Raw genomic sequence first — 22924 nt, forward strand, 5'->3', positions numbered from 1 at the left:
TGTGCCATTGAAATCCAGCACCCATGTGCTTGGAGCTGCATGGGGAAGCAGCAAACTAACACCGTCCCCTCCACTCAAATCAATCAGATCTGCACTTAAAAAAGTCCCCTTATCAGAGCATTGCTTCCTTAAGTCAAGTCTCCCTGAGATAAAGAACTGTCGTTTAAGGTAAGAAAAAGAGACACTAGATAGTGCTGTTGCTGACTGTGCTATCAGTCAGGAGCTTGTCTCCGGCACAAGGTGAACATTTTGAGACTGAAGTTTAAAACTCTAGAATGTAACACATGCAACTGACAGAATACTATTGCCTATTTTATCATTGTTACTCTTCACACTTTCTGGGCATTTACCCACAGAGACATGAAAACATAATTATAATTAAAAAAATAATAATCAGAAGTAATAGAAATATTTAGAAGAGACCCTGGCAATCAAGCAGAAAATAAAACATACAAAGCTTAATCATCTTTCAGCGTACAGCAAGTGAGAATCTGAACTGTACTTTTTTTCAAGATCTTTTTTAAGTGAGATATATATTTTTTTCAGCAATAACACTTCCCAATTTGCAAAGAGAGAAAATTTTCCCAATTCTCCTTTGAAACAATTGGTTTTTTTGTCAAAAGCCCAAATTTAAACAATGTTGAACTTAAATGGAAACATTTCAATCGACCACATTTCACTTTTCTAAATAGATCTTTATTAATCCATGCTTTTCCAACTCCTTTTTTTTTTTTTTCCCCCTCTAATATTTATTTATTTTCTCATTATAATTTTATAACTGGTGCTGGTAAGGTTCTGAACATTTCTTTAAGTATTCTGCAGTACTTTCATAGGGCACTACAAAGTCTTGTCAAGATAGTAAACTGAACTAGAAAATGACAAAATTAATTACTGAAAGGGAATTTGGTGCATAATCTGTTTGTTCATTCAATATATTATGACATCTACTAATTTGCAGTAGATGTACCAGGTTTTGCTCCGAATTGAGGAAGTTCCATTCTACATAAAATTAGCAAGTAAAACCCAAACAAAACACTTACTGATGAAAAAAAAAATAAAAAATTCCCTGTTTAGCTGCTTAAATTTTTGCCCAAGATCTGATTTCTCATTCTGCATAAACTTAAAGTGGAAGGTAGAGCTAAACGGTGTTAATACAGTTTCAATTTCAAAAAGAATATATTTACATCACTGCATCAAGGCACACAACTCGGAATCTTATTCATGTGATAAATTGTTTCTGATAGGATTGCTTAGGAATAACAGAAATCAATTTTACTTTCCATCCTCAAATACAGTTGTATGAGTGTGTGTTTATATATGCATATACACAGATCCACATACACAGAGATTTCTGTACTAATCTGTGCTTTTTGCAACACATGACTGTTTCATACAAATGGCCACAGGAGATATCTGTCAACACAGGATTCCAGTGGCAAGGAATCTGTTTGTTCAGTCAATCTGTAAACTGAACCTTAATTTAGTCCTCTATTTTGACTTTTCAGTCAATCTTATTTTGATGTGAATTTAAAAAGAAACTCGCCTATAAAAAGTATGCCAGAAAACTAAATAGCTTTCGGAGAAATGAGAAATCCTGCAGTGACAGTACAAGAGAAATATGGATCACATCCTTAGCTGCAGTGAAAGAAAAGTTCACTTAGATCTGGAAATTGAATGACAACAAAGAAAAGAGTACTGGAACTTTTTTTTTTTTTTTTTTTTTAATATGATACTGAGTGCGCTCAAACTGAGGTCAAGAGAGGATCTCGTCCAGTAAGTTTTTTCTGTTCTGGTTTTTAAGACTCAGGTTGGAAAAATCTACCTCATGTTAAAACTGACATATAAAATTACTGGTGCTGATAGGCTTTTCCAGTGTGGTAAAACGTTCTACAAGTATTATTTTTGACAGGCCTTATGATAATTAGTTGACATTTAGAGAAAATGCAATGAACTTTTATTATTATTATTTTGCTACTGCTAGTGGGCAAAGATTTATTGATCTGTAGAAAGCAGTGCCCCTGTGAACAAAATTGGTCTGTATTCTTTATGGTCATGTAGCAGCACAAGAGCTGTAGATACCCGTAATAAAACCCTCCACCTTGTTATTTATATGAGCACATCTTGTATTCATACTAATAAAGAGCTTTAATATATTTGACTTAATGTTTGAGTAATGGCTGCAATTTGCAAACCATCCTGTGATGCCCTTGAATGAAGGATAATATGCTAAAATAAAGACCACCACACACATACAGCTTATGCTGATCTGAGAGACTACAATTCTCACACTTGACTAGTAAGTTTACCAAGTCAATGGCTGGTTTTATTATATCATGCAGAGATCTTTTGATAAATTGGAATGTAGATGTTTCCAGCACAGTTAATCATTTTAACATAGAAACCTTATGCTACAAGGAAATATCAGGACATTAAATAAAGAATGGAGGCAGGCATGGAATACAAAATGTTCTGTTAAGTAAATGATACTTTCCTGGCTGTTTCAGAATCCAAAAGCCCTAAAGAGCAAAATGTGTGTCACTGGGGCTGAAAAGTAATTCATGTTATTTGACTATTGAGGCCATAAAAATGTGTATGAAGGAAGTGGATGTACAAGACAGCAAGTACCATAACACAGAAATCCCATGCCACGTTTAAAAAACACTTGAACACCCACATAAGGAAGAAGTCACCCCTTAAAAAGGATCCAAGATCCATCAGTCCCTGGGATCACTGTGGCAGAAAAGGCAGTTTTTCAGCAGGGTAAAGTTAGAGATGTTGAAAAGTAGGTGGGTGCTCGAAGGAGTGAAAAGAGTATAGTTTTAAAGACTTTATCCAGAGCCTGTCAAAGCAGCACTCCCATTCACTGCAATAAGCTTTGGATCAGGCTCAAAATCCGAACGTAGTCCTCCCTCACTAGAATTGGCTGGTCACATCGGAAACTGTTTGGGCAAGGCACCCCACCCATAAACAGAGCACTTGGGGAGAAAATGGTAGTAAGCAACAAATAATTTGTCTCTTTGCCAAGAGTAGGGGTTGTGTCTCCTCCTCGTTCACCCTCTGAGACAATAAAATGAAGGCTATAGTAAGGTAATATCTCTGAGGCAATCTGAGAAGGAATGCCACATGAATAAGAACCAAGAGGATAAGGATTCCTTCAATTTTGATGTTGCAAGTGGAAGAACTGAGTAAGCAAAGGGGTACAGAAAGTCATTAGCAGATGGCTGCAGTGTTTCCAACAGCTCCTTTCTTTGGGATCGTACAAATAGGAAGAGAAATAGAAAGGAAACAAAAACGTGAGTGTGGAAACAGAGTTCCACTAAGGGAATTGCCACATCAGCTAGGTGGAAGACAAAGATACGCAAGTCCATTTGCAGGAGAAAGAGAGCATAAACACAGTTAAGTGGATATTAATGAACACTAAACAAGGATGGCAAGCCTGCTCTGAACTTACAAATCACATCCGCATTAATACCAAATGAGTTCATTAAGATTAACATTATTATGATGAGTATCAAAGGGATTAAAAGAGATTATGGCAAATAAGAGAGTCAGATAGGAATGAGATGTAATTACCTTCATATCTGCTTTATCTATAGCTGCAGAGAAAGACCCAGCATTCACTTCATACTGGAGGAACCTAACTCACATTCTGATCTGAAGTGTAATTTTCAGCAAAGCTGATCTCAACAGTTTGGGCTGAACGTGGCCCAGGCATGTGCAGGACGAACAAAGGACGGGTGGGAAGGAGAACAGAGAGAGACAGGGAAGGGCAGGCCAGGCCCGTTCCTGCCCCAGCACCCTCAGCAGAGCACAGGACAGCTCGGTCTTCATGCCATGAAGCCACCACTGCCAGGGCCGCTACCTCTTCCCAAAAAATGTCCTGCTCTGACCCAAACACTCACCTCACCACCACGCCTGGCCAAGAGCAAGTCCCGGTGTCCATTTTTAAAGCAGAGCTGGCAGCTGCATGAAGTTCCCTTTGGAGGCACAAAGCTTGGAAGAAGGCCCACTGTGGGCCAAGGGGGTGGCACACCTAACTCAACTCCGAGCGAGGCAGCATATAAAGCACACAGACCTTATGACTGGACTGCACCAGCGGAAGGCAGTCCGCCACTCCTTATGATTCCTGTTCAACACGTATGATATACGGTGAAAACGCCCTACAATACCTTTGATGGTGACATATGTTTTCCTCGGTACCCTGTGTTTGAAAATTTCATCGGGCTTCACAAATATCAGCTAAGTCTTCCTAAACTATATAAGGGAAATAGTCTCACTGCACAGCCAGGAAAATTGAAGAGCACAGGGACAGAGGGATCACAGTCAGTGAACTAAACACGTCCTCTCACTTCTACCTCATGCTTTTGTACAGCAACTACAGAGTCAATTCCTTTGTGCATGCAGAGACCAGCTAAGGAGCACCAAATTACTGCTTAAAATCACACAGCTTATAGAGAGGATAGTCTGCCAACGCACACATTAAACGATGCAGGCGGAAATGTTGCTTGGGATCGTGGTGGGGAAAATTTACTGGGACTTTTCCAGCCAGGCCCTGCTTTGAGCAAACTGCCTTTCTTCAGAAGCTGACCACGCGCGGTCAGCCTCTAGTGCAAACATCGCTTACAGACGTTGGTGCGTTTGGCCTCTGGTTTGTTTGACAGGTTACATGTGCTTCTGAATATATCTTCTGATGCTCATTTACTGAGTGCTGTTAACATTTCTCTTGGCTACTGTTTAAAAATTAGGTCCCTGAAGATATCATTCTTCAATAAGAAAATCCTCTTGCCAGAAGGCCCAGCTTCAAACACATCGAGGCCAACAGTCGGAGCTGTTGACCTCTGAACACAGCACTGTAAATCCACAGGCATACCTGCACCTTGGCTCCAAGGTGGTGCAAGACGGGCAGCTAGCATATATGAAAGCATATATAGAAGAATATGAAATGGGAAACAACTGTATATGTAAATTTTTTTTTTCTCCAGGATGAATGTGCATTTCAAAAGCACCTGTCAGAGCTGCCTGGCTCTCTTCAGGACAGTTATACCTCATTAATTCTACGCTTTGTTGCTTTAATAGACACAGGAGAATTTTATATATATATACACACACATATGTATGCATACAGCATTTACAACTGCAACTTTTTGAAAGAAGCCTTTAAATCTGTTCTTTCTGTGGTACTGTGTTGAAATCAGTTAAGTAGCAGAAGTGAATTGTAAGTTAGAGATGCAATGCGCTTTTGGAAGGGAAGAAGGACTTAACTCTTTACACCCTCTACCTAACTTCACAAAGCGCAAATCAGCAAGGTGGAGAAGATGTAGGTGCTTTGTGAAGGTCATGAGCATGAGGCAGGGTTATCAGTCAGTCCAAACTGTCTGAAGAACCAAGATGTTCTCCTCTGCTGCCCTCCCAGCCAGGTGAAACATGAATACCATGAGAACCAGACAAGGTAGTCTCAGATCCCCTATGAAACACAACCTGATGCCCACAGGCCATGCTGCACAGCATATTTTGTATGCATGTTGATAAGAGAAGTAGAAAAGACATATTTCTGTGCATTCAAAGATGGAGCGTGACAAGGCCTGTCATCTTCTGCCCAACCCATCCTAGGAAAACACTGACAGGCTTTTCCTGCAAAAAAAATCTCCCACCAGAAAAGGCAGGAAGGGAAAGAGTGAAGACAAGTCCACCTCACCATCGGAAAGCAGGCACAGGGAAGAATCTACACTGCTTTACTGGTGGTTCATGGAGCTGCACTTCCTAACATTTCTAGGAGAAAATATGAGTCAGAAATCCTACGGGAACTCCTGCAGCAACGCAGCTCCCTCCACAACCCACACATCCTCAGCAGAGCACTGCGCAATCTAACCCATATGGTATATCTGCTCTGAAATGTGGGCCAGAGCCGGGTGCGGCCTTACGTTCGGCTCTCGAATGATAAAAGTTTGGCAGATGAGCAATTGTTTGTGCTTGAGCAGTTGACTGAGGAGCCTGGAAATCAGGGTGTTTAGGAAAACCTGTGAGTAATGTGCAGGGACCTAACAGCTAGACACAAGGTGGCTTTGCAGAGGGAAGGGAGGACAGGGGCTGGGCAGGGGCTCTTGTCCTGTTCAGATTGAGATGGTGAGGTTTAGCGATCCCAGCAGAACAACACTTTAGGATACTTTGCTCACTCTAGGACCAACACAGTTTTTAAAAAATAAAAATAAAAAAAATCACCAAACCCTCAGGAGCGTGATTAAGGCTATCCTTAGTAATCCCAGGCAAGTCTTTGGTCCTCTGCTGATCCAGTGGACACCAATACAGCGCTTTGCTCTGTGATAGAAATTCCCTGAAGGGGGCACTTCCGAGACCAGAATCTTATAAGCAGACAGCTCTTGACACAGAAACCTGATTCAGACAGAATGGGTGTCCTGAGGACACCAACAGCCACCTGGCATCTCCCATTCATCCCACATCTAAACACAAGCACCATCCGAGAGGGGTCTCAGTGTTATGCTCCACATTGCCCACCCTAATGCTCATGTACTCACGGTGAGCTTGGGGAGGAGGTAACTTTTTCCCTCCCCCCAAACCCAGAGGCTGTTAGAAATGTGGAAAAGGAGGCTTAAAAGTCTGCAGGGAGACAGAAAGATTCAATAAGACAAGCACCGTGCTCTGTCCTGCAAAGCAAACGCGTGTGTGCAGATGTCCCAGCTCCCAGGTACTTCTGGAGGGCAGCTTCATTACATCCTGATCTGCCGTATGGGATCGGGACCTCAGCGGTCCCGGACATGGCAAGAAAGCAGCCCGTCAAACAAGCTGCGAGCCCGGGGTGAGCTAACAAGCAAAAGGCTGCTGACAAGTGTTAGAGATGAACTGCTGGGGCTCCTCGGGATGAGCTTTACAAATCGCCTCCTTTCTTGTATTTTCTACAGTGAACCTCCGGCAGTGGGATCTTTTACTCACACCGTTAGGCAGAGACTGAACTGCTCTCTTCATGCAGTTTCAAATTCGCCAGCTACGCTCGGAGAACCACCCCTTTTCTCTTTGCCCTTCTCTTTTCTTTCTGCTCTCTCTGGGATTTTTGTGAAAGAGACACCCAGTTTCAAACCATTTAAAAAATATCAAAAAACTCTGGTGGAAAATAATTTGCAGCTGTGATAATATCACATTTTTAAAAATACCATAATATAGTTTTACTTTTAATAATAAAAGATAAAAAAGGGGAGTCTGTGAATAATTAGAGAGTGCAGTCTGAAGCCAGTTACAGTCACTGCAATTGATAATAAACTTAAACCCCCTTGACAGCAGGTAAATGCTTTGCAACCCTGACCCCCTTCCTCTCACATTACTTAACAACCCTGCAGTTCCAGCATTACATCACCATCGAAGCGATTGGTTCCTGCATTTTAACTCTCTCCCTGTCTCCTCCGATTAGGAGCGACACAATGATGGGGGGGGAAAAAAAAAGGAGGAAAAAAAAAAAAAAAACTTCTCTCAAGTTTGCTGTGCTCCTTGTTTGGGTTTGGTTTGGTTTAAGAATCAGCTTCTGCTGCTAACGGTCGAGTTTACACGCACCAGAAAACAAACTCCGTCGAAGTGGAAGAGAGTGGGAAAGGGGGACAAGGGAGGGGAGGAGAAGAGATGGAGGAAGGCGACGGGGGGAAAAAAGTATATAGGAATCAGAAAAGGAAAAGAAAATTAAAAACAAACCTCATGGACATCACTGAGCCTGAATTCCCTGCTGAGGTGCAGAACATGAGAGCCCTGGAATGAGTGTATGTAGAACTTGAGCCAAAGCTTAACTAGCCCGAGTGAGTCATATCCTTCCCATTTGATTCCTGTCCAAATGATGATGTAATGTGCTGGCCCTCTCCCTCGCTCGCTCCCGCTCGCTGCACTACCTCCCTCCTCCCCTTTTCTCCTTTTTAGCTCAGTGCTGGTGAAGTCACCATTTAAATCTGGCAGAGCTGAAGCAAAAACTTCAATGTAACCAAAACAGCCCCAGGCCAAGTTCCAGACGTACTGAGACTTGGTGGTGCAATTGCCATTGGAAACGAGTAAACAGAGAAAGAAACAGTGCCGCCTCTGAACGGCCTGCGCAGCTGCCTGCAGGATCACAGGAAAGCCCAGGGACTGGGCTGACATGATTGACGGGGGCTGATCAGAAGATACTACACACAAACGCACCCGCACTCGAATGCCCACATGTTCCGGGCTTCGAGGAGATCCAGCGATGGGAAAAGGCGGAGATGGAGCCGGAGGGCAGCAGAGAAGCTCTGAGGTGTACGCGGAGTGTTTGTTTGGGTTTGGGGAGAACGAACAGCACTGATTTCGCAGGTTATGCCACTGCACTGAGCTTTCTCCCCCTTAACCACACAGAACTGGCATACGCACGGCTGGAATCGAGCCCTGTGTTTTTAAACAAGAACTGCGGGGTTCTTTCTTGGTGCGTCTGCAAACTTACAGGTGCAAGGCGCTTTCTTTCTCTGCTGTTTCAGAAGTAGCAGAAAAGCCCCAAGCCATACAGCGCTGTAAGCTTATGAACCAACATGCTGCGGTGCTGCTATTGTTTACCCTGCTTTTAAAACAATTCCTCTCTGGTGTTTATTTCACAAGTCTGACAATCACGATTTTTTTTTAGGGGTAGAGAATATTTCTAAGTGGAACCAGTGAAAATTTTTCAAAACAGAAGCTTTTCAAGTGCACAAACATCAGCTATCATGGTGCGGACCGCTCTGCAGCATGATATCACAGATCGTAAGTCCTGCTAACGTTAAAAGCTGCTGTAACTGTGGCTGAAATACCTCACGTGTCCTCCCCCACAGAAGCTTTTTTTTCATTGTTCATTACTTACAATTAACTGTAGTCAACACAGTAGAAAATAGTCGCTCCCCCAAAAAATGCAAAGCCCAAGCAATAACAATAATTCATGAAAATACCTCAATACACATATGCATACTCATATGCATATCAGTTTGCATTACCAAACTGCAGAGATGTAAACAGTAATGGCACCTGAAACACTGGAGAGATATTTAAAAGTGACTCCTTTCTTTAGAGATCAAGAATTTCAGCAGCTTTTACAAAGTCACCTCACACAGTGACATTTCACACGGTGAAATTCAGTCTTAGGACAGTCAATGAATACATCTAGTCTCCTAATTCAGAAAACAACAGGAAAACATATAAAACAATGCATTTTCTATTCTTTTCTTCCTTATAAGGATGTGAGTTTACAGAAAAGTAATTTCTATTGCCTATCAGCATTTTACCAACAAGTTTTTGGGGGGAGGATCCATTAATTGATCACAGCAGTGATTTAATACTCTTTACACAGCAAAGCAACAGAGATTATTGTAAAGTAGCAAAGTTTTCTCCCCAGGATACTCTGACAATTATAAATTATCTTTAGAATGTATTTCTGTGGACCAACACAGTTAGCTTTAGTCATCTTTCAGTCTTGAATTCAAGTAGGCTTAGTACTGAATTCAAACGATTTGTCTTTAAGGCATGCATGATTTTCAAAGAGAGATCGAGGAGGAGAAAAACAAAGGGTTTATCCTATTTGATTAAAAAAGAGCAGATCACAGCAGACTGACCTGCTGGATGACATCCTCAATTGATATTGATGCTGCAGCCACTCAGAGTGACACCTTTATCAAGCAAGGCAGCTCTGAATTAGAGGTGATCGGCCATAATTATTACTGGCGCCACTGAAGCCTGTGGCTTGACAGCATCAGATGTGGTTGTTATAAAGTTTGGTCCATTGTGTCAATGGCCCGTATAACTCATTTATGTCTGAATTACCAGCTATTGATTTTTTGTCTTCTGTAATGTAATAAAATAAAAGTTAGATCATTCGTAAAGCTTTCTTTTAATTCTAGCTTTGCTGATAGTTCCCTTTTAAGCTCAGCCCACTTCTCCCTCTCCATTAAAAAAAAAAAAAAAGTGACTTCCCACCCTTTTTCTGGGCATGTCTAAGAGGTCAACTTCCATCTCATCTTCTTTTTCTTTTGTCTTCTTACATTTACACTGCTGGAGTACATAGTTTCAGCTCACTGTTCACCCTCCGTTTATGCCACAAGCATTGCTATAAAGTTTTTCATCAGCCCAGGACAGATCCCTGGCTCAGAACAGCTTCAAACTGATGGGAAATGTGGCTACAGCCTACGCACAAACATAGATCACATCACACACCTCTGGAAGGAAGGAAGCTGCCACCACAGAGAAAAACTATTGCCCTGAAAAATGGAGGTTATCCTGGGGCTGCTTGTCCATACACATCCAATCTTGCAGCCCTTGTTAATGAACTGGCCTCTTTCACTCCTCTGAAAGACCCACACATTCAGCACCCTGCTGTATTGAGAGCAAAATGCAACCCAAAAGATGGTTCAGGAGCTGTATGGTAGTTCACTGGCCTTCTGAGGCTTCAAGCACTTGCCCGGCAAGTGTTCCCTTCCCAACAGAAAACTTAGTTTACCATTATGAAGAGCAGACCCATTGTCCTTCTGTGAGCATCTTAATCAAAATATTAGAGGAGTGAATGTATTTGTAATGAATTTAGTTATTATTAGTTACATAGACACAACCACAAAAGAATTTAAGTGCCTTGAAAACAGCCTTTGTGTTATAGAACATATTTTTGGGAATTGGAGGATATTCTGAAACGAAGGAGAAAGATCAAAGCAGCCTGAAATGCCCATCATTTCCATATGACGTATTTACACCAAAGTCCCATTTCAAGAAGCAAACTGCTTTAAAGCAGAGCCCAAGCTCCAAAGGAGTTAAAATTTTGTTTGTGCTTGCTGGTGGGAATACAAAAGGTTCTTTCCAGGCAGGTATTTCCAAGGCCTATTGATTTTTTCTTCCCCCTAACAGGAAGCACTGTTTTCCCATTTTCCTTCCTGTGACAGACTAGTTAATGATAAAGAATGTCCTGTGCTCAGAGGAAATTCCACTTGCATGCAAGAGCTCCCTCTTTATCTGTTTACTTGTCTGTCCTTTCTTTCTCCCCCCCTCTCCGCCCCCATCCTTAAATTTCCATGCTCAGCCACACTCAAGAATAGGGCTGTTGTGATGGGAGTTGTGGGATGTTTTAATTCTAATGGGAGCCTTCTTCAAAGTAGCGCCCTGGCCAGCACAGTTATGACTCCAGCTTAGCTGTCTCGTTCAGGAATGCTTGCAACACCCTCCCTGCAGCATGTTTCATCCTTAGGGAAAGGGTGGTGGGGCACACCACAGATGTTTGGTGTAACAGAAACTCCACAAAATCACTGCTCCTGCTGAAAGTTTCCAGTCCGATCAACCAGAAAGCTCTGAAGTTCGAGAGCCCAAATGTCAGAGCACACTGGGATTATCTCACAAGCGTATTGCAGCAAGGAACTGGGTGTACTGCAGCTGAGATTGCTGGTGGACAAATCATCAGTTCTGCCTGCACGTTAGGTGAGTGTGTCACACACAGCCTTTGGGACTGACCTGCACCTATTTCGATCAGTGGCCCAAAGCACCAGATAAGACGCTGCCTGTGGATGAAAGCACTGTTGCCTGATTAGTTTTTTCTCCACTACTTGGCTCTTAAAGATGTTTGATTAAGAAAATATTCTTCAATAATGGTCCTACTCTCAGGAAAGTCTCATTTTCATTCAGACATTATTTTTCATTTCTAACCCAAGAGCCTTACAGTCCCTGTGGAATTAAAGAGGCCAGATAATTTCAGGGTTAAATAAGCTTTAATGACTATCACATGTATGGAACCTTAAACCTCGTATTAAAAATTATTTTTTTTAAGTGGCATCTCTTCCTTTTTTAATTTAAAATAACCATCCAGGTGGTTTCCTAAGGATTTCTTTGCAAATTGCTTCCAGTGAACCTTTTCAGTTACAGACCACTGCAAACCCATGTGGTGTTATTCAGTGTTCAGTTCAACTTGGGTGTCCCGTGTTTCTGCAGTGGACAGAGGGACCATCTGTACAAGTGCCTGCACGGGAAGGCTGTGGGGCCTGAGCATGCTATCTGTCACAAGCAAGGACATAAGAACATGTAGATCCACCAAGTTCATCAGATTTAAAGTATGCCAGCACTAAGAGTGCATTTTTCAAATTATTAATGAGAGAGTGGGACACAAGTTCCCAAGTCATTTGGGTGCTTCAGAAATAGCTGCTCTCCATTAAGGAGACTCAGACCTAAGTGCTCAGCATTGAGCTCTAGCAGAGGTAGAGCAGGTTTTTCCATGAGCTCTCCAAATTGTTATGAAATAGAACATCTAGAAATGTCCTTTCTGGGAACTGCCCCAGATTTCTCATACACTAGCACTGTATGAAACTGCGTTGGACTAAGTATAAATGAATCCTGGAACAAAGATCTCCTCTCAGTCATATACCCAAAATGTGCTGCTAAGTTAGAATGGCACTATCAAAAATATGAAAGGAAAAAGAACTCGCAAGAGTTTGGGTCCAAAAGCTCTGGAGACGGGTGCTCTGCAAGAAACCACACAGATGTGCAATGGGCATGATGGCAGTGAGACTTCCTCACATTGTTGCAAAGAATCTTGAAAAAATAAAACACCGCAGATCTTCAAGAATGATCTCAAGGTACGACACCTTCTCAGCTGATGCTCCAAAGCAGGTTAATGCTCCTTGGGATCATGTTTTTTGTGCTGGGGACACTAAACCACTAGCAAATGGAATGAAGCATTGCCTACTTACTATACCCTTGCCAAATAGCTGTGGGCCAGCAGTGAGCGGCTGACCTGGAAGTGAAGAGCTCTGTACCCAATTACATATCACTGAGTCATCCAGTCTGAGGAGCCAGCTATTTTATTACAGCTGTAAACCACAAATACCGAAGACAAATAATGCAGCAATTTATGCAAAATAATAAATGATGCTTTACATTTCTACAGAACCTTTTGCCCTGAAAGATCCCAAAGCACCTCTAGGGCTAGCCATAAAAAGCAACACAATGCAATCACCCTTGACATAGGTGATGGCAGCCTGCCAGCCAACCACACAGGAGTGTAGAGGGGAGATGTTGACTAAGGACAAAAGTAAACAGCTGCGATTATTTTAAAAATGCTGTGTAATCTTTAATGTTCATCCCTAATGAACAGGAGATTCCTTTCCCCCCAGTGTGACTCTGATTACTCTAATGGATAATTAGCACAGGCTTGTTTAAGACTGGAGCCACCTCTATTTTTAGTGTTGCGTGAAGCTTTGCCATTCAGTTGTATACCCTAAATATTTTGATCCCACATTTCAGATATCTTACACTTCAAAGTGATGCTCCACAAGCTTTATCTTGGACCCAGTTTAAAACTTGTATCACATATAGTTGCATCTTGACTCTTATAACAGGACAGAGGGTCTGGTTTTGATGTTCTTTCTCCATTGTGTTTCTAACAGACAGAAAAGTAGGCTGAAGTTGCAAAATCTGCATTAAAAGAACAAACTCATATGCTGAAATGAAATATGTGCTGTGGAGCACAGTATGGTAAGCACTGAATAACAGTACACAAACTAAAACAAATTTTAGTCTTCTCTTAAACTGTCACCATCATGCAGTTTTGTTAGCCCTCATCTTTAATTTTCCAGCACAATAAGAATAATTAATAGTCAAATGAAACTTTTAAAATATAGGCAAAGCTCTGGGACTCAGCTCCATGCGGAAGAGAAGATTTCTGGGACTCAGATCACACTCAATACAGCAGCATCAATTTACAGTGATATTTGATAAATACACACACGAGGTCACTTGCTTTTAAAGATGTGTCCCTGTTAGTAATCCAGCTAGTAATATTTCCTCCATGAAAATGAAATGAAATGAAATGAAACGAAACATTTGCTGGATAAATTGGCTTTAGCTTTGAAGCTCCATGAAGGAGCACAGGTAGCCAAGCAATTCTACAGGTCCCAGCTCATCCACAGGCACACCATTTACACCATTAAATCGCTAGCAGGACAATGAGAAATCGTTATCCAAGTGGTACCATTTTTAACTTGGCTCTATCCAAAGGTCTGAATTTAATCGACATCCAACATCTTGATACTGAAACTACAGCCTCTTTTATTATAGATTAGATTTTTTCTGTTTCTTACAAAACAAGGGAGGCTGCATCAAGGAGACTGAGATGCAGCCACAACTCACAGCAAGCCTGTGATTCCCTGATTTGCAGACTTCCATTGAAATATAACATAATGTTTACAGTGTAACAAGTCAGCCATAAGAATTAAAACTCTGTTGTTAGTGACATAAAACTATTACTTTATTTGATATATTATTTTAAAATGGAAAAAAACCTACTGTCTTTTTTTTTCTTGTTTGTTTTGTGATGGGAGTTCAACAGGAAATCCTATTTTGATTTCCTTCATAGTAACTTCTCCAGCCACAGACACATTATCTGAGAGATCCTTTCTGAAACCAAGTGAGGTCCATCTGTACTCACTTATGTTTTTAGGATTTACATACTATGTTTAGTCCTCCAATGCTTTTCTTCTGGAAAAGAATGACTATCTATTATCTCTAAACATATTCAACACAAACAGACCTCTCACACACTCATTCGGATCTTTCAAGACTCTGAGAGGAAAATATCTGCCTTTTACTGACATCAGAGCCAGAGTTACACCATCAGTTTTACTGTGATGATAAACGAAAGAGAAAATATTTGTAACTTCACTTCCACATTCTGTGGTGCAGGATACTGCATTACTTTCAAGACCAGTTTCTACGAATTAAAATGCATAGCTTTTCTAATCTGGCATCAAAAGCAGAATCAAATCTAGCTAGAAAACATGTACGTGCTTGGAAATACATAGCAGGTAAGAACATACTCCACACGAATTGTGCCTACTGGATTTACACTTGGCAGCAGTCATCTTCTTGGACACCCTCTAACGTTAGCCTGCTCCTGCCACTGGGCAAAACCAAAGGGTTCATGTTTGTCCTCACCGACCATAACCCATGTCAGTGAGGCACTTCTATGAATTCTCTACTGAAAAAATAGCACTGCCATGCTGGCAACCTTGGTGACTTTTCACGTAAGGATAGAAGATAAATTTTTTTGTTGAAAAATGAACCACAGTCGGGTCAATTTTTAAAAATCCCAACAAAATAGATTCTAATTTATTTAAATGAGAGGAAAAAAAAAGATTTATTATGGAAACAGGATAAACAAATTAAAACAATGATGACTAACTCATCTGAGAACCTGCAGAGTTCACTTTATAGACCAAGATTCCCTCTAAACTTAGTGGAAACATCTGTGAATTCAGCTGAATAGCTTTAACGCAAAAGAAGCAGCACCTAGATCAGTTTCTCAACTTAACTGGGATGTTACTTGCATTCTTAATGTTTCAAACCTTGAGATTTTACTATTTCTCACCTTTCTCCCGAAAACTTTCCCCTTGTTTCTTCCTTCCATGCAAAGTGAATTTAGTTTCTTAGGGTTTTGAAGTTTTCTACTGTCTTTGTCCCCCATGTTCATGATTCTGTGTGTTAATTATTCTGCACAGAGATGCCAATCTGAATTCAGCTTGAAACCACTTCAGGGCTTATATATTCTTGTAATTGCTTCATAACTGGAACATGTGTCTCACCACCCTGCACGTCAATAGTTGCAACATCGTTTTTTCTGGCTTTTACCAATACAATTTTACCTCTTTCATATTTGTCCAGACTGCTGCTGCAAAGACCTTTTTTCTAACCCTTTCCCTTGAACATGCCAGCTGTCTCAGAGTCCCTTAATTAACTCAGTCTCTCAACCTGAGAAGCTACCTTCTTTCATTTTCAAGACCTGTGGTAACCATCCTCCCCACACCTTCCCTAACATGTTTTCACTAACATTAAAAGTCAGCTCCAGATCAGTCCACCACTCCAGCCTAATGCCTCTCAGTGCCTCTGGACAGCCAGCCACCTTCCTGATGCATCATTAGTTAAGAATGCTTGTACCTTGAAATCAAGCAGACCACTGCAGAAGCTTGCTGTCAGCCTGTGACCACTTACCACTATTCTCGAGCCTTCCTTCTACATCGCCATATTGGGCTAATGAACTGCTGCTTCTTCTAGAAATTTTTATTAGTCCCCCCAGGCACAGCCTTGCATTTTTTAATATTGAATTTCATTCCATTGCCATTAGTTCAGTATTCAAAGCTCATCCAGGTTTTTTCTTGTTGGATTTTTTTCCCTCCTTTTTTGTACGATATCCAGGTCCTTCTCTGTATTGCCAATGTCTCCAAACCCTGCGTCACCAGCAGTACTTGTTATACTTGCATTACAGTCATTAATGAAAACGCGAAACAAAATCAGGTCTGTACTGAACACTGCGTAGTTCCACACACAACCTCCTCCAACCCAACACCTTCCTCTTCAAACCATCCTGGTTCTTTCCCCTCCAGCAAACCCCATTTTTACACATGCTAAATGAAGCCTACCTGCCCTGTTTCCTAGAGGAGATTCTCCCACATTAGCTGTGGTTCTTGAGCAGCCCACAGCTGTCAACAGCTTTTACTGAGTGCACATTTGTCAGCATGAGTAACAATGCAGGACAAAGAGTTTGCCTCTGTTTACCAATTCGTTCTTTACTTCAAGAGCAGCCATGCCTGAAATTTCTGTTAGCTGACAGAATGGGATAAGCAACATTTTGGAAAGGTTTTAAGAGAAGAAATGTTTTAATTATAATGTAAATAAGTAGCACGAATACTACCGAAACGTTTAAGTCACATTTCAGATGTCTTCTGACTCTCACTGCTGTATCAGAGAAATTTTGCATCCGTGTCCCAAAGAATCGAGAAGCCCTCTGTGTCATGCCATCCTGTGCTTACCACACTCATTACTGGGAAGTATCATTATGCAGAACTTTTGGTCTTCCTAAAAGAGATTTCAGGAATGCCACAGCAAAAATGGATGGTTTGTTTACTTGATTAATGCCATGGTCTATGATTACAAATCTGTCTACTGTAGCTTTCACAGGAAATTATTTCAAGAACTTCACTTCTGGGTGTTGCTTAACATCCAGCACTGACTCCACTATAAACTCACACACATGATTTATCTAGTGGCCAGCATGTGTGGGAGGAAAGATCTAGGAGTCTGACAAGATTCTTCACTCCCTGTAACTTTCAGGCCATCACATGTAGAAATCTAGACTGTTTCGCTCCTAAGCCTGTTTGTAAATTCTCGGCCAATGCAAACTATTAATATTGAGCTGAGTACAAAATGAAAGTGATTAGGCACATACTTAAAAAAAAAAAATTATATGCACATGTTTTACTAGCTCTAAATGTTAAACCAGCCGATTACATCACACCAACACAGTAAAAATGACTCCAACGTAACCAAGGAAACTGTTTTTGCTAAATAACAACTCAGTCCCTTCATTTAATCTGAATTCACACAAGATGCAAGTTTAGCTTAATCTCACTTCACAGAAATCTCATGCTGTAATTCCACGGTGGCTGTTCAGACTGGCTGGGATGCTCTTGCTGTCAGTTCATAGGGCAAAGCTCTCTGGGGACTGTGGCAAGGCTTTTTCAGATGAGGGGCCCTTGTCTGTTGTATTTGCTATTTTTGGTGGCCTGCCAGCAGCCCCAAATTTGGCAAAGTTCAGAGCACAATCTGCAGTTGGATTGCTTGATTGTTATTAATATTATTATTTTTATTGGTTCGGTTAATATGTTTCCACTTTGTTGTGTCATAATTCTGCTTTAGTTGTCAGTGTTGCCTAGTCTGTATCTCCAGCCTGAAGCAAGGTCAGGATGGGCCAGGGGCAGCCACAACAATTGTCATCTAACTGTTCCCCAGGTTGCCTAGTAATATTCTTGTTCCTGTATATTTTAGAGACCAGTTCATGAAACCTCTATTTAGTTTCACCTGATTTCCTAGCTGGTCAATATTTTCATAGTGTTCAAACAAAAGGTATTAAATATTTGTAATTACTGTTAAAAGAAAAGGAAGCTGCAGATACCCAAAAGCATCTTCAGGGATTTAATCAAATGGTAGCTGACCAGTTAAACACAACGCAAACTCAGAGTTAATTCCAGGATGTGTCTGGTGTGATTTCACCTGCCTTACTGCTATGTTCATAATACACATATGCAGGGGCAGGTGTCTCACAAACGCACGCTGAGATAACAGATAGTATCACACAGAAGGCATTATACATTTATTATAAATGTAACTATGCAAAAAGATAAAGCTGACTTAAAAGAATATTGCAGGATGAATGACATTAAAACTTATGTTTATAGTTGCGTCTTCATTTTCATTCTATCCCCCCCCCCCCCTTTTTTTTCAGATACTTTAATAACCTTCCAAAACTATCCCTTTTTAGGCTGAAATACTGCAGGCCCAGTCTTTGCCAGATAATGAATATTTTAAAAAATATTTCCTTAAACCATTTTGTCTGTCTTTTATAAGGACAGTGAAAAGTGTAAAGAGTTCTTCAGTTAGAAACCCTGGGAACCGAAAGTTGAACTTTGCCATGAAAACAGTTCACTAAAGAAAAAAAAAGAAAGACTTTAGAGGGTATTGATAAAAGTTAGTTTTCATTTGGTGAAACCCTTCAGAGATCTGTTTTGTTTAGGGCAATTATGTTTTCCACAAGTTTTCTTGCTAAGCTTTTAAATCATGCACCTAAGAAAAACAACTCTATTTTTCATTTCAGCTAACCTGGCTTCTATAAAATATTCATAGGGACTAAGAAAAAGGTCTGTAAACTGCTGTAAACTGCAGCGTTAGTGAATTTAGAAAGAAGCACAGATGAGAGAGACAGTCTGATATGCAGTCTGGAGCTCAGCTCAGCTAATTCACAAGAAATGTTTTCATACAAGAGCTTTCTGTTTTGTCTTCTTCACACATATATTTGATCTAATCTGCTGGCTCTCCCAGTCTACGATACCAGTTTTATTCTTCCTGTTCTCACTTACTCAGCCTACTCCAGGCTACATCTGTGACCTCCCTGGTCTTTCTGCTCCCCTCCAACCCATCTCTTGCCTTCCAGTAAAAATAACAGGTCCTTGAAGTCTCTAAGTCTTTCTCTCTTTTTCTTTTTTCTTTTTTTTTTTTTTTACCTGAGAAGAAGATACCAACGCAGTTCACCAAATCATTATTCATCTTTTTTCAAATCCCACCAGCTCATGTACTTCATATTGCCTACCTGCATTGATCTAATAAGCAGCAGAACCAGCACAAGTGACCATGTGAATTATCTCCTCTGCCTAAATATTGAGATAAGTTTTCTCACCTGCGCACAAATGTTCTCCTGCTCAGGAGTCATGCCTCTTACTCAGGAGTCTTGCTAACAAAATTATCCCATTTGGAAATAACCAGGTCCAATGTATCTTTACAGACTGCTTTTGTATTTAGCACGTGCCAGATAGCACTGCAGGCAGCAGGCTGAAAATAGATTAGCAGGTCAAAGGGATATAAATAGAATAAAATGACAAAGATCCATTTTTCACCAAAATAGTCTCAATGACTGAGAAAATTCAGAATTCGTATGTTTTACAATATAAACTGTTGCTAAAAATGTTTTTCAAACATTTACCACAAGGTGCCAGCAGTTCTTTAATGCTTTTTTTTTATTTTCATTTCCTGCTGTATATATCCAAAGCAGTGGTACAATGTGGCAAAGACTGCAGGGAGGAAATTCACAGGAGTAATAATGCCAGGATCAGAGTCTATTGACAGAGAACAAGATCCCAGGCACATAACAGTACCCTCAAAAGAAAAAAGAAGACAAATATTGAGTTGAGTCATTTGTGCAAAGGTATGAAGCGTGCCAGTTTGTGGTCATTTGGGTTTTGTTTGTACTTTTGAAACCAGACCAATTATACTAGCCCAGACTACAGTCAGGATGCACAGCTACTAATGTCTGTTTTACCTAGATCTTATCCCCTACAAAAATTAGAGCAAATACCTTACACAATTTAGCTACAACCACTCTCTTTGGATTATAACCCTTCCCGTCGTTAGGAGACTTACACAATACAGCTGCATAGCTACCTATTGGGGGATCTGACCTCAAATGAGAAAATGAGGTGTGTTATGCAAAGCCATCTGCCATTTGTAAATGTATTAATAATAAAATATCCGTTAGGACTTATTGCAGCCAAATGGAATCATTTTTCAATTCACGCTGGCTGAATAGTGTTGATACTAGTGCTTACTTCTGTTAAATTTAAACAACCATGTTGGTGACGATTTACCAATATTTAAGTACCAAAAATAGACTTACGACAATGAAATCAGAATAATTCAGTACTAGAACAGCCAGACTTAAAAGAGGCTGCCTTCTCAGTCTGTTTTATTACATTTTCAATCATATGGCTATAACACGAAAGGTTATTACAAAAATGACCTGAAAGTATCCATACATGTTATATACACTCCATTAAGTCTTAATATTTTATACATATGCAGCTCTTTCCACTCAGAAAGGGTCACAAAGCAATTTACAAACAATATATGCAGAACTAACTCGAGACATTTAATGCAATATGGTCTCCCTTCGTAGAGATACATGACTAAACATCCCCAATGAGTAATATGGCTAGCAGCCATAACAGCCTCAGGCTGTGATCTGGTCTGCTCTCATAAGCTAAACAGGGTTGGTCTTGGCCAAATGCATTTGGGAGCCCTCCAAGGAAATCCCAGGGTGCTTCAGGAAGCAGAGCTGGTGATTCAGTAGGTGGCACACTTCCCCTGGAGTCAGCACCAAAGCAACAACTGCAAGGGAAATGCTGGTAGGTGCAATACAATTAACCAAATGGGATTTCAGGCAGAGACTGGTCATTTGTCACACTGTCATGATTTATTAGTGATGCTATGGATTCTGCAATTAACAAAAAAAAAAAAAAAAAAAAAGAAAGGGAAAAAAAAAAAGGAAGGAATAAAAGAAAAGGAGTCATTACTGCTGAGCAGTCCTTTCACTGCAGAACTTCTTTAGTTTGGAGAAGTTGAAAGAATTTATTTCTATTTTTTTCAGTTGAAAATGTTTCACTTCAAATGGGAGCCATGTGTAAATGCTGCTGTGCTTCTTGGTCCTCACCAATAAGGAGTGAATTTTTTACCTCCCACCCACATTGTTAAACATAGTGCTTATAAGAGTTCCTTCAGTGTATGAATCCTTTGCTTCGCCTCAGCACTAGTAGCTCCCATCTGAAGCACTTTTAAGCAGCCAGAGATAACCCTCTGGACAGCTAGAGAAACACTTGAAAGTCCATAAAAGAGGAGTAAGGACAGACTGAGCATGTTGGTTAGTCTGCAGAAGACCAGAAGAGCATGAACATTACAAGAGGCTGATGAAGACAGAAAGAAGAAATAATATATTTCTCTCTGTCTGTATTGAGTAGAACAAAAATAAGAGGAACTTAAATTTGCACCAAGGAGGGTCCACATTAGACCTAAAGAAAAACTTGTCTCAAAGTAAATACAGTGCAATTGAACAGTTAAGATGTGTACTCTGCATTTCTGGAGGTTGTCAAAACACATTAGAGATATTTCTGTCAGAAATGATGTAGATGTTACTTAATCCTACTTTGGGCAGAGCATTGGATGAACACTTGAAGTCCCCTCCAGCCATACAGTTCAATGATTCCATAATTTTTATGAAAGCAAAAGATTTATAGCTTTGACATTACAGATTTCTTCCTATTTGTATCAAGTTTAAAATAATAACATTTCCACCCCACAAAAACAAAAAAAGAAGCATATCACATTTGATATCCTTAGAAAACTGTGCCTGTGATTTTAGGGGAATTACAGCTAAAATTGCACACTTCAGAAAATTTTATGCAAAATGAATCTTGTGATCATGCTCTTTTTTTCGTATAGACATAACAAGAGGCTTGAACAGTTTTTTCCTTGAAAAGTTACAGAGAAAAGCTGAGTTTCACATCTGAGTTAACAAGCAGTGCCACGAACTATGGAGAATCTACTAAAGCTTGGAGAAGTGTCAGATTTTTTTATTTTAGAAATAAAAGCGAGAAGAAGAGAGACCTTCCCTGAAGCATAAGCATGACCTCAACAAGCACACCATCTTTCCTGGAGGTTCCTCATCAGTTGCATACCTGTTGAGCAGCCAAGTTCTAGGCAGTTTGAGGCTCCCCCCTACACAAAAGTTGCAGCGTAGTATTAGTTCATAACCCTTTTAGCTGACAGGGCCTCTTGCAACCTGCATTTAGAAAGCTAAGGATAAACATAACTCCAGAGAATATATTGCTAAAGTCCAGCTTAAACATCCTTGAAACTTCCCTTCCTTCCCCCCAGCCCCCTTCTTTTTTTTTTTCTCTCTCTTTTGAACAAGGGCAAAAAGGTATGAAACTACTCAGTAATTTGGATTATCTGGGTGGAAAATTTTTGCCAAGTTATTTTTTTGAGAAGACCGTGTGCATATGACCATTGTCATATTGGCAAGAGATGAAGAAGCAGCATATATAAGAAAGTTTAACACAGCCTGAGCAGTACTGGCATGTGGCCCTGAGAAAAAACATGCTTTTGGGTCAGGATGCTGAGCACAGCGGTCTGGGGCTGCAGAGGGGAAGCCATCCTTGGTCCTTTGATTGCTCCCCATGCTCAAGAGAAAAGGACCTCATTTCCTGCAGTAAGTATATGTACAAAATATTCCTGATCCCTTCCGCAATTCCCTTTCTAATTCAGAACAACAGTACAGCCCCAACATTTTTCCTTGGCAACCTGTGTCAAACCAGAAAAAGCCATGAATGTTAGTAAATTAAATTTCTTATGAACTTTAAAATGCATCTTTTCTACAATTTAGGAAGAGTTTCAAATTGTAGCTAGGACTACGCATATTTGCTAATTGCCTTTGTTAGTTTGCAGGCACATAATCAGATTTGCTAGAAAAATAGCCTCACAGGAGAAGGCACAGTTTATTCGTCAATGAATGGCTCTTAACTGAGATTTACAGTACAGACAGATTACAAGC

At 40.5% G+C, this 22924-nt stretch overlaps 1 protein-coding gene across 11 annotated transcripts in view; it reads right to left on the reverse strand.

Annotated features, from left to right (window-relative positions):
• Positions 1-22924, reverse strand: part of CREB5 (cAMP responsive element binding protein 5) — a 259614-nt gene that overhangs the window by 94660 nt on the left and 142030 nt on the right. The window contains exon 1 of one of the 11 annotated variants that reach the window (XM_083825941.1): positions 7696-14313. The exons of the other annotated variants lie outside the window; for them this stretch is intronic. Within the exon in view, the coding sequence (XP_083682067.1) occupies positions 7696-7742 (47 nt within the window). The 5' untranslated portion in view covers positions 7743-14313. Of the gene's footprint in view, positions 1-7695; positions 14314-22924 lie in introns of those variants that run through there. 11 annotated transcript variants of the gene reach the window in all.

This window comes from Anser anser, assembly GCF_964211835.1.
Source record: "Anser anser genome assembly, chromosome: 2".
NCBI classification, from domain to species: domain Eukaryota; kingdom Metazoa; phylum Chordata; class Aves; order Anseriformes; family Anatidae; genus Anser; species Anser anser.